Raw genomic sequence first — 15,258 nt, 5'->3', positions numbered from 1 at the left:
CTATATTCCCACAATGCAGACTGCCTGTGCGTGTCTCTCATTACTACACAGTCTAATGTTGTGCAATGCTGTGTTTCAGACCCGGCAGAACAGCTCGTCCCCCACCAGTCTGTGTTTTGGGGACTCTTTGATTTCTTCTAGACAGATGTCGGTCAAGAGTGTTCAGGTGAGACTTTGCATAAGTGTGCTTACATTATATTAGTAACAAGAGACTCATTAGCAGTCATTGTACAACAATCATTCAATCATCACGTTTACTATTGTTTTACTAGTGTTCTTTAGAGCCAAAATTGTTGGTTACTTGGAGCAGAAATATTTAAATATGACATTTTGTGCTTGTCATAAATGTACTTATATTTCTAATTGTAATATTTAGAATAAATAAATCTGGGATAATGTCAAAACATTAAAATGTACAAATTAAAGACATTTGGAAAGTAGCACAAATGATTGATGCATGGTAAAAGGTTTGTATTGGTTGTCATTTTTACGTAACAAAAAAAGATAAAGTGAAATGTTTTGATAACGGATGAAGCCCTGTAAATTAAAATGAGTGTATTTGAAGAACATCAATCATGAATAAGTGTTGAGTTGTGTGTGTTCGTGTAGACCGACCTGACGGTGGTAAAACTGGCCGCTATAGAGAGCAATAAAAGCCTGGACCTGGAGAAGAAGGAGGGCAGAATAGACGATCTGCTGCGGGTGAGAAGAGAGACGAGGAGGAAGAGGAATCATTTTTATTCATTTGAATTCATAGAAATGATTATGTATCAGGCTATTCGTGATATTGTTAAATATACATATATTTTCCTTATAATATTAAAAAAAAATTCTTCCTCTTCTCTGCAGGCAAACTGTGATCTTAGGAGACAAATCGATGAGCAGCAAAAGCTTCTAGAAAAGTACAAAGAACGTTTAAACAAGTGCATCACGATGAGCAAAAAACTTCTGATTGAGAAGGTGAAGCATCCTTGGGATATTTCAGAAATCAGCGTTTTAGGTTTTGGCTGTAAAAAGCCTGCTGCTTACAGTATGTGTAAAGCAGCGGTTCTCAATTTCAGTCCTCGTGTCCCACTGCTCTGCACATTTTGTATGTTTCTCTTATTGCTTCAGACGTTTGTTCTATTTGAACGTAAGTGCCCTGCGACATGGACATCACAGGATATTCTGCCATGATTCCAGTTCGAATCGAACATATACGTTCCATTCAAAGTGCACTGAAGTGTGCGAGACATTAATTTAAATTGTATTGATTTACAGAGGTATATGATGACACAGTTGTCCGTGTGTGCAGATGGACGTTGTGCAACGCAAATCAGTGAATGAATGATCCGAAGTGAGGTAAACTTCAACAGATTTCCCCTGCTCAGGGAGTAGGGAGCAATGAACAATGGGAACACAGTTAATGCATGGAGCTCACTTCTAACGAGCTGATTATCTGAATCAGGTGTGTTAACAAAGAGGGACACACAATATATGCAGAGCAGTGGGGCGCGAGGACTGGATTTGAGAACCGCTGGTGTAAAGGTCACGCTTTACAAGTTTCAACACTGTAAAATGAATAAGAAGCGATTGAGATGTTTCTGAAGCTGTGTGTTTGTCCAGAGCACACAGGAGAAGCAGGCGTGTCGGGAGAAGAGCATGCAGGATCGACTGCGTTTGGGGCATTTCACCTCTGTGAGACGCGGAGCCTCGTTTACGGAGCAGTGGACCGACGGCTACGCCTTCCAGAACCTCGTCAAGTAAGACGCTCGCTGAAGCCCAAAGTAGATTTGCACATGCAGTCCTCTGTAAACACTATTTGGACATTACGATAACTTGATTTGTTGGACTAAAGTCTTTCCTCAGATTTTCACCCATCTGTAGTAGGTCTTTTGGAGATCTGAGTGCATTACAGATTGACTGTTTTTATGCAGACAGCAGGAATGGATCATTCAACAACGGGAAGAAATCGAGAGACAGAGGAAACTGTTAGCTAAGAGAAAGCCACCATCAGCCAGCAGCTCACAGTCTCCCAGCACCAACTCTGAGCCCAAACCACGTAAGACCAAAGCTGTGAACGGCGCCGAGAGCGACCCTTTCCTCAAACCCAGCCTTCCTCAGCTGTGAGTGCTGCTCAACACATTTCCTGATGCCATAGATTTACTATCAATCTTAAGTATCTGATGCAACTTAAGGATCTTAAAAACCCTCTGCTCTAATACTTTTGTTTAAAAGTTTGAAAAAAGTATTGTAGACCAGTATGAATTATGCATGGATTCATTAATATAAAATAAAATAGACAACATGGTAGGTAGGACATGATTTATTATGAACCAAAAGTTAATTTTAATGACATTTCTTTCCACTATGTGGAAAACTAACTTTTTGTCTGTTATGATACACTGTAAGTCTGTAAGTGAGCATTGTGGAGAAATTGCATCAGCTCCTTCAGAATCATGTGTTTGCTTCCCTCTCAGTCAGTCAGATCGTCCTAGCCCAGTACATGCATGGAGGTTTTTATGAAGGTAAAACAGTAGCAAAACTCGAAAACTTGTTGATCTGAATGTGAGAACTTGTCATATTAACATTCAAAATTTGTACGTTAAAATTTTTACTCCCAGCTCTGATGTAATAAACACCCATGTTCTGAATTGGAAGTTGCAGATTAATAGTTACAAATGTGTAGAATGACATTCATGTAAAGAAAATGACACACAAATGTGACCTTTACTTTTGCACTTTACTTCAGTTTCGCTGCTCAACGTCAAGTTGGCATGTTCAGATCCTAGCGCTCTGACTTTTGATTATTGTCTGCAAATTGAAACATTCAGCTTTTCACTTAAGAGCTATGAGTAAAAATGTAATCTTACAAATATTAGTATGACAAGTTCTCACATTCAGATCAACAAGCTCTCGAGTTCAGCTACTGATATACCTCCATGTTTCTAAGCCTGTTCCTCTGATGGTCCTGCAGGCTAACTTTAGCGGAGTACCATGAGCAGGAGGAGATCTTCAAACTGAGACTCGGACATCTCAAAAAGGTCAGTGGCTCCTCTATGATTTCAGATGTAAAAACTATTGAAAATGGGAAGGTGATGTCTGTCTTTGTTTCCGCAGAAGTACTCCAAAGAGCAGCGTAATCTTTTGTAACATTATGAATGTCATTACTGTTACTTTTGATCAATTTAATGTGCCTTTGCTTAATAAAAGTATTCATTTCTTTCAAAAAAGAAAAGGTAGTGATCATCAGCTTTAAGGTCCTTTCACACTGGACGCGATTTTGACGCGCGAATAATTCGCGCGATGTTTTTATTTTTTGATCAGCTGTTTGTGTAATGAGTGCTTTCACACCGAACGCGAATGTGCTGAGGCGAAAAAACGACTTTTATTTTTTTCGCTTCGATGTCGATTTTCTTTTACTTTTGAGGCGACAAAAAGGCTTCAGCCAATCACATACAAGGAAACAAAGGTGACGTCACAGCAAAAATGACGGATCTTCTGATTACTTGTGTGTGTGTTCTATGGGCTGATGTTTTTAAGAGGACAGCTCACCTTAAGCAGACTGCCAGACGCTGCTCCGGATCAATTGGTTCCCTGAAGTTTGTGGTTTGTCTCGTCAGATGCGGTGCCACTATCTGAAGGAGCTCCTCGAATTGTCCCACAGACATCCGAAAGTAAGTGCGGAACCGGCCATGATAAAGTTTTAGCTCCTGTACAAGATTGGCATACTCCCCTTCAGACTCTCTGTTCTTTAGGACTGGGTGCACCCAAAACCTTCTTTTCTGTCTTTTAAAGAACATGAAAAGCTCGTCTTCACTGGATGATGATGTTGAAGTGTCCATTTTCTCAACTGTCGGCGCGAAAGTTTTGGAATGTTGAAGCTCTCTGAACGTCACAGACATCGCAAATTCGCGTCGCGGCTGATGTGAATGGTTTTGACGCGAACTATTCGCTTTTTCGTTTCGCTTTTTCGTTACGCATCCGGTGTGAAAGGGCCTTAACCCACAATTTTATGTCCAACTTATCTCCCCCATCAGCAGAAGTGGCAGAACATGCCACCATATGAAATATAAAATAATATAAGTGTATGTTTGTAGGAGGAGGCAGAGATTCAGGCAGAGCTGGAGAGGTTAGAGAGGGTGCGAAATCTTCACATCCGGGAGCTGAAAAGAATAAACAATGAAGACAGCTCACAGTATGTACCCACACGATCTTTGATCGGTCACTATCCTCTGATCTCGCTTTCTTTTTCCCTGTTATATTGTGTCTTTCGTACTGGACACACATGAGTAAACTGACTGTAAAATGTCCATATTCTCCACATTTGTAGCATTTTATATAATGTTTTCTGCTTATTTGTTTGTCCTTACCAAAAACAATTTAGTTTTATATGATTATTTTCCACCCACCCTCCCTTTTTCTCCTTTTTCGCTCTCTTTTTTTGTTTTTTTGTATTGTTTTAATCTTTCTCAGATTCAAGGACCATCCCACCCTGAATGAGCGCTACCTGCTGTTACATCTGCTGGGACGAGGGGGCTTCAGTGAGGTCTACAAGGTACCCTTACCCCTCATTTATAACCGAGGCTGAGATATGCTGACCTATGAGAAAGAAACTGGTCATTTGCTTCATTATTCTGCTCTTCAGGCGTTCGACTTAATCGAGCAACGCTACGCTGCTGTGAAGATTCATCAGCTCAACAAAAACTGGAGAGAGGAGAAGAAAGAAAATTACCACAAGTATGTTTCTCCTCTTTGATGCTATTCAGTGTTTGATCACCAACGCTATATTGAAAATGTATGTTTAATGGCAATGCAGTTCATTAACGAAGAAGTCTTTTGATTTCAATATGCCATAACAGTGTGGCAAACAGCTTTCCACAGATGCTGCTAAGGGAGCTGTATTTAACCACGAAAAAACTGTTTAAGCCATTTCTCTTTTTTTTATTTTTTTGTGTGCTTGATTTGTAGCATAGGCTTGCTGGCTCATATTGCAGTGTGGGGACATTGTTATGTAAAGCTGTATTTCCATGCCAATTGGTATTCAGCACAGTGCTTGAAATGTCTGGAAATCGAGTCCAGTGTCCGTCTGGGTCTCACCTCTCTGTGCCTCTCTTCTCTGCAGACACGCCTGTCGGGAATACCGAATACATAAACAGCTGGATCATCCCAGAATAGTGAAACTGTACGATTACTTTTCACTGGACACAGACACGTGAGTTAGCCCCAGCTCTGCAGACTTCACCGCCCGATCAGATCGATCAGTCATATCCGTGAGATGGGCACGAGTGACGGGGGGGGGTTTGTGTTTCCTGCAGGTTTTGCACGGTTTTGGAGTACTGTGAAGGAAATGATCTGGATTTCTACTTGAAACAGCACAAGCTGATGTCTGAGAAAGAAGCTCGCTCTATCGTCATGCAGATTGTTAATGCTCTACGATACCTGAACGAGATCAAGCCACCCATAATACACTATGACCTCAAACCCGGTGAACGCACACTCTTGTTTTACTTTACATTTTTTTATTGTAATATATTGTTACATTTTCAGCATCATTAATCCAGTATTCAGTGTCACATGATCTTCAGAAATCATGATAATATGATTTGCTGCTCAAGAAACCGCTCTGATTATTATCAATGTTGGAAAAAGTTGTCGCTTCAAATTTTTTTCGATTATTTCTATAGAAAGTTTTAAAGAACAGCATTAATTTAAAGTTGTTTTGTCGATGTTAATATCTTTAATAAAGCCTTGGTGAATAAAAGTATTCATTTATTTAAAAAAAAATCTTTTCAATGGTTGCATATGCTTTATTTTTTTATACATACATAAAATATATATTGAAGAGAATGCTGTATAGGGATTATATGTGTGCTTGAGTATTTATTTTTTGTCTGTGTGGTTGTGTGCAGGGAATATTTTACTGGTAGATGGAAATGCATGCGGAGAGATCAAGATCACAGATTTCGGACTGTCTAAAATCATGGATGATGACAACTATGGAGTAGATGGGATGGACCTGACCTCACAAGGGGCAGGCACTTACTGGTAACACACTCACAGATACACTCACATTTTGACCTGTGCCTTTAAAAGCATGTAACTCAGTGGTGTCTTGTTTCGGCTGTAAGGTACTTACCCCCGGAGTGTTTTGTGGTGGGTAAAGAGCCTCCAAAGATCTCCAATAAGGTGGACGTCTGGTCTGTCGGTGTCATATTTTTCCAGTGCCTCTATGGAAAAAAGGTGAGGAGCAATTATCTGAATAACTGGAAATATTATCAGTAGGATCTACAGGTTACAGTGCAAAATGATTTCTGATTTCTAGTACACCTGGCCGATTGCATAAAACGCTTAGACTAGTCTTAAAAAGTTAGTTATATATATATATATTTTTTTTTTTTTTTTCGTAAAAAATGGTTGTGACTTTAAAATCAGTTATGAAAAGTGTCTCATTTGAATCCAAGAAGTCTGATTGTCACTTGGCTAACCAATAGCTGGTCAAACTAGCAGTTGTACAATAGTGGCTTGGTATTTGAACTAGAGCTAGTTCTGTTTAACCATGCAAACTTGATATGTTTTTCTAGCCATTTGGCCATAACCAGTCCCAGCAGGACATCCTGCAGGAGAACACCATCCTGAAAGCCACAGAGGTTCAGTTCCCTTCCAAACCTGTTGCCAGCAATGAGGCCAAGGTCAGTTCAGATTTTCTTTGAAAAATAATCAGTTTTTTTTTTAAATTAGTTGTTCATATTGCACAATTTTTGTAGTGTGGCATGCTCTACTTTTTCTAAAACAGTAGTTATTCAAGGAACAAGTGTTGTCACTCAGTATTCGGTACCGATACCAGTGATCCACGGTTGTCGGTACCAATTTCATTACCAAAGCATAACAAAATATGCTAATTGAAAAAAAATAATAATAATAATTTTTTATCACTAAGAATAAAACCAATGCCATTCTTTATACTTATTTACAATTGTGTTTAAAGTTTTGCTACAATTAATATAAATATGAAAAACAGTAAACAAGTTTCACCCAAATTTTATTAATTTAATTTTAATTAATGATTTTTTTTTTCTTTTTGGTAAATAAAGGGGATTTGCGATTAACATTTAAACATGGAAGAAATATTGTGTGATTTATTTCTTTAAAAAATAAAGTTTTATATTTTTTTTCAACAATAGTAGCAGTATCAGACACATTCTACTAAATAACAGTAATATTTCTAGCAGAATGCCTTTATGTAAAAATGAACTTTTATTTTGACACTGGTTTTACTCAAATGAAAGGGTAAAATGCTTGTGAAGTGACTCAGTTCTGGTGATGTTGTTTATGTGTTTATGTCCTCATTGAGACGGTCATGCGCTTCAGTCTCTGTAGTAAACAACCCATTCATTCATTCACACAGAGATGCTCAGAACATGCAGGATCTAGATTTCAACCAACTTTTACAGATACTGGTCCATACGGAGATTTGATTTGATTAATTTATGCTAACTTTGACAAATTCAATGACTGTCCGTATTAAAATGTAAGTTTCATTTTCATGACTAGATTTTGAGACTCCGTCTGCGTTTTCTGCTTCGTGGAAATCATAGCGCTGTATGCGTCAAGAACCGGGTTGACCGGGCACAGCGGTACTTAAAGAAACCTTAAATGGATGAATTAAAATAAGAACCATGTTCATTGCTTGTCTTGTTTTAAGTAATTTAAGTAATCTTGCTGAGCCCCTGGTTGGGAACCATAGATCTAGAACTATTTTGAACAGTTTTTGCAAATTCTTTATAAAATGATGTGTGCAGTTGGTGTAAGCATTAATTTACAGACTACATTGACTTGTTCGGTGTTGTGTCATCGATGTGTGGGCGGAGTCAGCGTGGGGGATAACAGTCCTCTCCCCCTCACTGGAAAAGCATGGTGTAGACTCAGAATGGCCTACAAAATTCATTTCTGCCACTCGACAGAGCAACATGCATCTAAAAACTGAGCTGTATTGGGTCGGACTGTCTGTGCTGGATCTGTGACTGCACAAACGACCCAAAAGAATGGACAAAAGTGTAGTTTCCTGACCTTTTCTGTTACCTAATGGAGCAAGAGACCTCTTACTACAAGCCTATACGAGAATGAGACGGCTTGTGAAGTTTACATTTGACGTTTTGTTTTGCTTAGTTTTAATAAAGTGATAAAGACTTGATTTTACTCAAGTCTGTCGTGCTTTATTATTGATCTATTAAAAATATTTGTAACCATGAAAAAACAGGTCCACTGAAGTGCCTTGTAATGCTCAGCGTTATTCTGTGTGGGGTGTGCTGCGGCTGCCTAATCACGATATATGTGTGTATATATATATATACCCAAAGCACATTATACAGTGGTTCACATCAAAGCAGCAAAATAATTTTATATACACACACACACACACACACACACACACACACACACACACACACACACACACACACACTCAGTGGCCACTTTAATAGGTACACCTGTTCAATTGCTTGGTAACTCAAATTGCTAATCAGCCAATAATCATCAGAATTTTAATAGGATATTAAAATAGAAACCAGTATTTTATATTATGAAATTTTGAAAGATTTCTGTATTTTTTCTGCAGCCTTGAACATAAAATACTTCTTTTAAAAAAACATCCCAAACTTTTGAACGGCATTGTGTTTGTGCCATACACACACGTGCATTTATATCAACAAGTTAATATTTAGTATTATCATCAGCTTTAATAAAGCTAATATTTAAAGTGCTATTTAAATGTGATGTTTATATTAGATGTGAATTTTATCTGATAAAGTGTCATAGACACATAAATGTAAACCTAAAACACAGATGAAGATTAGTAAAGCCCTGCCAGTCTATATAGATTATATATAATGATGTTCAAACTAAGATATCATTTTATTAGATATTTTCATCTAAAAATTTAACATTCTGCTGTTGAAAAATAAATAAATGTGTGTGTATATATATATATATATATACAACCCGAATTCCGGAAAAGTTGGGACGTTTTTTAAATTTTAATAAAATGAAAACTAAAGGAATTTCAAATCACATGAGCCAATATTTTATTCACAATAGAACATAGATAACGTAGCAAATGTTTAAACTGAGAAATTTTACACTTTTATCCACTTAATTAGCTCATTTAAAATGTAATGCCTGCTACAGGTCTCAAAAAAGTTGGCACGGGGGCAACAAATGGCTAAAAAAGCAAGCAGTTTTGAAAAGATTCAGCTGGGAGAACATCTAGTGATTAATTAAGTTAATTGATATCAGGTCTGTAACATGATTAGCTATAAAAGCTTTGTCCTAGAGAAGCAGAGTCTCTCAGAAGTAAAGATGGGCAGAGGCTCTCCAATCTGTGAAAGACTGCATAAAAAAATTGTGGAAAACTTTAAAAACAATGTTCCTCAACGTCAAATTGCAAAGGCTTTGCAAATCTCATCATCTACAGTGCATAACATCATCAAAAGATTCAGAGAAACTGGAGAAATCTCTGTGCGTAAGGGACAAGGCCGGAGACCTTTATTGGATGCCCGTGGTCTTCGGGCTCTCAGACGACACTGCATCACTCATCGGCATGATTGTGTCAATGACATTACTAAATGGGCCCAGGAATACTTTCAGAAACCACTGTCGGTAAACACAATCCGCCGTGCCATCAGCAGATGCCAACTAAAGCTCTATCATGCAAAAAGGAAGCCATATGTGAACATGGTCCAGAAGCGCCGTCGTGTCCTGTGGGCCAAGGCTCATTTAAAATGGACTATTTCAAAGTGGAATAGTGTTTTATGGTCAGACGAGTCCAAATTTGACATTCTTGTTGGAAATCACGGACGCCGTGTCCTCCGGGCTAAAGAGGAGGGAGACCTTCCAGCATGTTACCAGCGTTCAGTTCAAAAGCCAGCATCTCTGATGGTATGGGGGTGCATAAGTGCATACGGTATGGGCAGCTTGCATGTTTTGGAAGGCTCTGTGAATGCTGAAAGGTATATAAAGGTTTTAGAGCAACATATGCTTCCCTCCAAACAACGTCTATTTCAGGGAAGGCCTTGTTTATTTCAGCAGGACAATGCAAAACCACATACTGCAGCTATAACAACAGCATGGCTTCGTCGTAGAAGAGTCCGGGTGCTAACCTGGCCTGCCTGCAGTCCAGATCTTTCACCTATACAGAACATTTGGCGCATCATTAAACGAAAAATACCTCAAAGACGACCACGAACTCTTCAGCAGCTGGAAATCTATATAAGGCAAGAATGGGACCAAATTCCAACAGCAAAACTCCAGCAACTCATAGCCTCAATGCCCAGACGTCTTCAAACTGTTTTGAAAAGAAAAGGAGATGCTACACCATGGTAAACATGCCCCGTCCCAACTATTTTGAGACCTGTAGCAGAAATCAAAATTGAAATGAGCTCATTTTGTGCATAAAATTGTAAACTTTCTCAGTTTAAACATTTGCTATGTTATCTATGTTCTATTGTGAATAAAATATTGGCTCATGTGATTTGAAAGTCTTTTAGTTTTCATTTTATTAAAATTTAAAAAACGTCCCAACTTTTCCGGAATTCGGGTTGTGTGTATATATATATATATAACTCCGGCTGTGCTAGTGCATTAAATAATTAACCAGACAAACTCTCTATCAATATACAGTTTAAATTCACCCACACTGTCAACATTTCCTAAAAATTATTTGAATTTGAGAAATAATCAGTTTTCTTCTCCCCATTATGCAGAGAAAACAGCTCAGTGCTCTTCTGCTCATTGCATCATATAATCATTCAGTAAGACTGCTGGCCGTTTCTTTACCGATGCATCATTTGGTTACAGATCGATCACACAGAACAGTGTGGTTCAACTCTAGTGAGTTTGTGAGCCAACTTAACTTCAAACTCGGTGAAAGAATGTCATAAGAAATTGCTGAACACTAAGTGGCACATTAGTAAAAAATTTGTATAATTTTTAAAAAGCATAAATTGCTGTTAAGACAAAATTTTGACATTAAGCATATTTTCTTATTTATTGCATAGGCATTTTTGTGTTTGTAATAAGGGGTGTGTCACTGTTTGCTGCAGGCGTTCATCCGCCGGTGTCTGGCCTACAGGAAGGAGGACCGGTTCGATGTGCATCAGCTGGGCAGAGACTCGTACCTGCTGCCTCCCGTCAGACGGCCCAGTTCCTCAGGAGCCCTGGCTCCTAGCTCCAGCTCCTACTGACCGCTCGCACACAGCCCGGCTGGACAGCGTCCGAGCTGCTTCCCTGGAGCAGGGCGCCCACATTTACATGCAGCCATGAGGAAGAGAAGCTCGAGGAAGTTTGTCTTGAATTCATGTGCTTTTGCATCAATGAGATTTGGGTTTACTGAGAAAAGTGAGAAAAAAGGAAATAAAGCATGAAAATGTAGACACACCCGGAGAATGTCACAAAGTCATTCAAATAAAAACAATGCCTTCTGGAGTCTCAATAGGGCACAGCTACTGTTAAGTACTTTGAAATGTGACTGTTTTCACTCGGTTATTCACATGGTTGCCTCCCAGTTCAGAAAACAGAGAGACCTGGCGAGCCACTATCAATTCCCACGGTCTCTGCTGGGTTTCTGTAAATTTAAGGATTTGTTTCTTTCAGAGTTACTGTAACTGGCCTGCAAAGGTTTCATTCTTCACTCTGTAGTAATGCTATGTGGTACAGACAACAGTGTTAGCTTTCTTGTTTTGTTCAGCTAGCTACGAGAATGTAATCCTAGCATACAGAGCGTCTGCTGGCACACTAGGCCCAGGCAGCGTGCTAATGTTAAATGCACAAAAGAACCAAATCTAGAGGAATGGCAATGTACAGAATCCTGTGCAGGACAAAATAAAGTATCCCCTCTGGAGAGTTCATGTATATTTGTTGTACAGGATCTTAATTTCAGATATTAACTTTCGGCAGATTCGTTCTGTACAGAGGTTTAACATTTTGCATAATTTCTTGTAAATTTGGTTTCCTGGAGTGTTTTTTCTTTGTTATTATTATTATTTTGCTGCTTTGATGTTGCTCTTTTTCAAACCGCTGTATAATGTACTTTGGGTATAAATTGTACAGACCTGTTAAAAGAATGATTGCAAATAAATGCCAGGAAGCTGCATTAAGTGTGTTGATGTGAAGTGCTGTTCTGTCAAGCGGGCTGTAGCGCCACCCACTGGCCTTCCAGAGCCATGCTCTGTGCATGTGTCAAGTCAAGAGTTTATCAAATGCAAAATACAGTATGCACTGCCATTATTTATTCTGTGAAATTTTAGTTCGTAAATTGCTGTGTGGTAAGAGGAGCCACTATTTACACCTTGTAAATGGCATCGATTTTAAAGTATGTATCATTAGTATATTTATGGAAAGCTATTTTTGTGAAGACGTGTTTTTGCATATTAAGTTCATACACCGCAGGAGTGATTTTCAAAATCTTTTTAAGTCATGCCAGTCAGGCACCCCTGTGTGTATGTTGAGCTAGTGTCTGGGTTAGTTTGCACTGATCTGGAGTAAAGAACAACAACCAGTTTGATGGATTTGGCAAAGAATCATGCAAAGCCAAAAAGAAAAAAAGCCATTGACAGTGTATTGAAAACAAATACTCGAAAACAAAGACTTGCATAACTAATGGCTGAAACATGAAACTGGTTTGTTTATGGTTAAAAATACATCTAGTTATTACATATATAGGACACATAGTCAAAAACATCACATACAAGCAAAACAAATTCATTAACACAAAGCTTCATAGGGTAGGAAAAAAGAGACGGGAACTATTCTGTAACCCTGGAGCGTCACTAGGAAAAGCAAGTTTGAGGTTGGTGTAAATTGAAACACAAACTGTGGAGATCACACTATTATAACTTTTCTGGAGCCCCTCAGCAGGCTTCTGCTCTCATGCCGGTGTCTGCCCTGGTTTGTTTGCCGGGTTCACCTCAGAAAGTCCTTCTACACAGGCCTAATCCTTCTCTATGCTGTTCCCAAGTGCTGAAGGGACAAAAACAAAAGAAACAAATCATTTTTCCTTCACATTCATGACCCGAGATATACATAATTACTCAACTTAATCAGAGCGCTCTGATATTACTCATGAATACATGCACAGGAAAACTGTCGAGTACCTGCCAGTGCATGGGAACATGCTCCTTCACAAACTTCAGAGTCGGGTTCTCATTAATCTGTTTTTATGCATCTTCACAGTCTGAGCTGGACTACAGATGCAAACGTATGTTGTGCACAGTCCCTGTTAAATGAAATAAACTAAACTAAATACATTCACAGAACAGAACAAGCATGACTATTAACTATTAACAATAAATGCTTCGTAATCAATGCATTCAGTGCATATGCATGTTTGTGGCTGGGTGTGATTCGTCCATGCATTTGATTATCAAATGTTTGCTAACAGCATAGGTCTGCAGATGTGAGTGTTTTCTGATTTCTGTGAGTGGCACATATCCAGTGCCCTTCTCCTCAGTCACACAAACTAAGCTTTTTTTGATCTCTCACACATATGCAAAACTAAAAGATTATTTGATATCCTTTTGACTCTTGTATAATAGCAATGACTAACACCTATCATTTAACAACACTGGTGCTGGAGGATACTGTACGTGAGCGGATGTTTTGCACCTGGATGAATACGTCTGTCCAGCAGCAAATGAATAGCCAAAGAATTTCTGTTACCACAAACCATTTCAAATTTAAATTAACCCATTTGTGCCCAAATTTTTCTGAATGGTTTCATGCGTATGTTAATAGTGTCCTATGTGAACATGTTCTGCATTTGTTTTCCCCAGGTTTTAGTTTATTTTCTTGAAAATCGTATTTGAATGTGAGGCAACTTTAGTTGCCGGTGGGCAGATATGTTGTATTCACCCCTTCAGTGTCAAATCTGAATAGGAGGAGAGCATTTGGCATCTAACTCAAGATAACTGCTTTCAAAAGATCAATCTTTATTCATAAACAAATTAATTATGCATAAAAGTCGAAGAACATTCAATGCAGCCCCCCCCCCCAAAAAAGTTGCTTCTAGTTTATAATCTCTTGAATATGAAAACACAATAAATCCATTTGTCTAAAAGTGGTGGAACATAGTACAGAAGAAAGTACAGCCAACAGGGTACTGTGTATCAATAAGATAATTCAAAATAAATAAATAAAAATAATTAGAATGAAGGAAATATTACAATAAAAAAGGCTGTACCTGAAAGAAAATTACGCATTTTTTTAGGCCCATAGTTGACCAATTAAAATGAAACGCATCCAGACTGGATAAAGATGCCTCTATATTTTGCCCCTTACAAGACATAATGTCATAATCCCATGTGTTAGCTCTTTATCTTTCCACTCTTCTTTGTGTGTGACTGACTGAAGTTAGTAAACTGCTGCTGTAAATCTCCTCTCATGGCAAAAACAGAAACAGAAGATTGCTCTCTCATCTCCTCCTTTTGACAGATTTATTCCTGATTAAATTAAGGTCTTGTGTACAGTAGAGGTGTCAGTTAAAGGGTTAAGTTATGTTTTAGGTGGGATATTATGAAAGAAAAGAGCACTAAACAAGACCAATGACCTTGATTTATTAACCTGTTAACAGTATACCACATTTTCACATGATATGTACTTACAAGTTATTAGCCCACCGGCAACTATAGTTACTGCTTGGACATTTGACTAAGTGTACAGAAAAAAATATAGATCTCCTGGAAGATTTGTTTTGTTTGGATGATTCTAGAGACCTTCATGATTAAATATATATATATATATATATGTCAACAATAAATACTTATTAGTAATATGAAAATGACATTTCTTTGGGAGGGTTTGCGTGCGCCATGCTTCCTGGAACAGCCTCATGTGACAGGAAGGAAGTGAATACCTTATTTTATTTTCTTGAAATCCTTTATTTGGTTGTTTACTTGCATGTTACTGGGAAATAAAACATGGATAACATCTAGAAAAATACTTACCAAAGGAAAATGACAACTATAAACTGTGGCAACTATAGTTGCAGGTGGGCTTAAATGGGTTATGTAAAATATTTCTGTACACTGTATTAATAGGCCTATATAGACCTAAGATATCAAACGTCTATTCATATCTTACATATCAGTTCTTTTATTTCCACCACACTGAGCACATTTCCAGATTTTATCAGATCAATATTGTGTTAATTGTGTAAAGTGTAGATAAATTGCACTGAATGCACTGTATGCCACGATCAGCAGAACTAGGCTCAATAAAGTGAATGCA

At 38.2% G+C, this 15,258-nt stretch overlaps 1 protein-coding gene across 3 annotated transcripts in view; it reads left to right on the top strand.

The window, feature by feature from the left end:
* Positions 1 to 12,127, top strand: part of tlk1a (tousled-like kinase 1a) — a 32,991-nt gene extending 20,864 nt beyond the window's left edge. For all 3 annotated transcript variants that reach the window (XM_059561402.1, XM_059561401.1, XM_059561403.1), the window contains 15 exons: positions 80 to 166; positions 610 to 702; positions 850 to 960; positions 1,606 to 1,742; positions 1,917 to 2,105; positions 2,957 to 3,023; positions 4,080 to 4,177; positions 4,456 to 4,537; positions 4,628 to 4,719; positions 5,105 to 5,194; positions 5,298 to 5,467; positions 5,892 to 6,027; positions 6,111 to 6,222; positions 6,564 to 6,671; positions 11,079 to 12,127. In XM_059561402.1, coding sequence (XP_059417385.1) covers positions 80 to 166; positions 610 to 702; positions 850 to 960; positions 1,606 to 1,742; positions 1,917 to 2,105; positions 2,957 to 3,023; positions 4,080 to 4,177; positions 4,456 to 4,537; positions 4,628 to 4,719; positions 5,105 to 5,194; positions 5,298 to 5,467; positions 5,892 to 6,027; positions 6,111 to 6,222; positions 6,564 to 6,671; positions 11,079 to 11,219 — 1,713 coding nt within the window. In that variant the 3' untranslated portion in view covers positions 11,220 to 12,127. The remainder of the gene's footprint in view (positions 1 to 79; positions 167 to 609; positions 703 to 849; positions 961 to 1,605; positions 1,743 to 1,916; positions 2,106 to 2,956; positions 3,024 to 4,079; positions 4,178 to 4,455; positions 4,538 to 4,627; positions 4,720 to 5,104; positions 5,195 to 5,297; positions 5,468 to 5,891; positions 6,028 to 6,110; positions 6,223 to 6,563; positions 6,672 to 11,078) is intronic.
* Positions 12,128 to 15,258: the final 3,131 nt, after the last annotated feature.

This window comes from Carassius carassius, chromosome 11 (genome assembly GCF_963082965.1).
Source record: "Carassius carassius chromosome 11, fCarCar2.1, whole genome shotgun sequence".
Classification (NCBI taxonomy): Eukaryota; Metazoa; Chordata; class Actinopteri; order Cypriniformes; family Cyprinidae; genus Carassius; species Carassius carassius.
The sequence above is the reverse complement of the archived record's forward strand: the minus strand, read 5'-3'. Positions and strand labels throughout refer to the sequence as shown.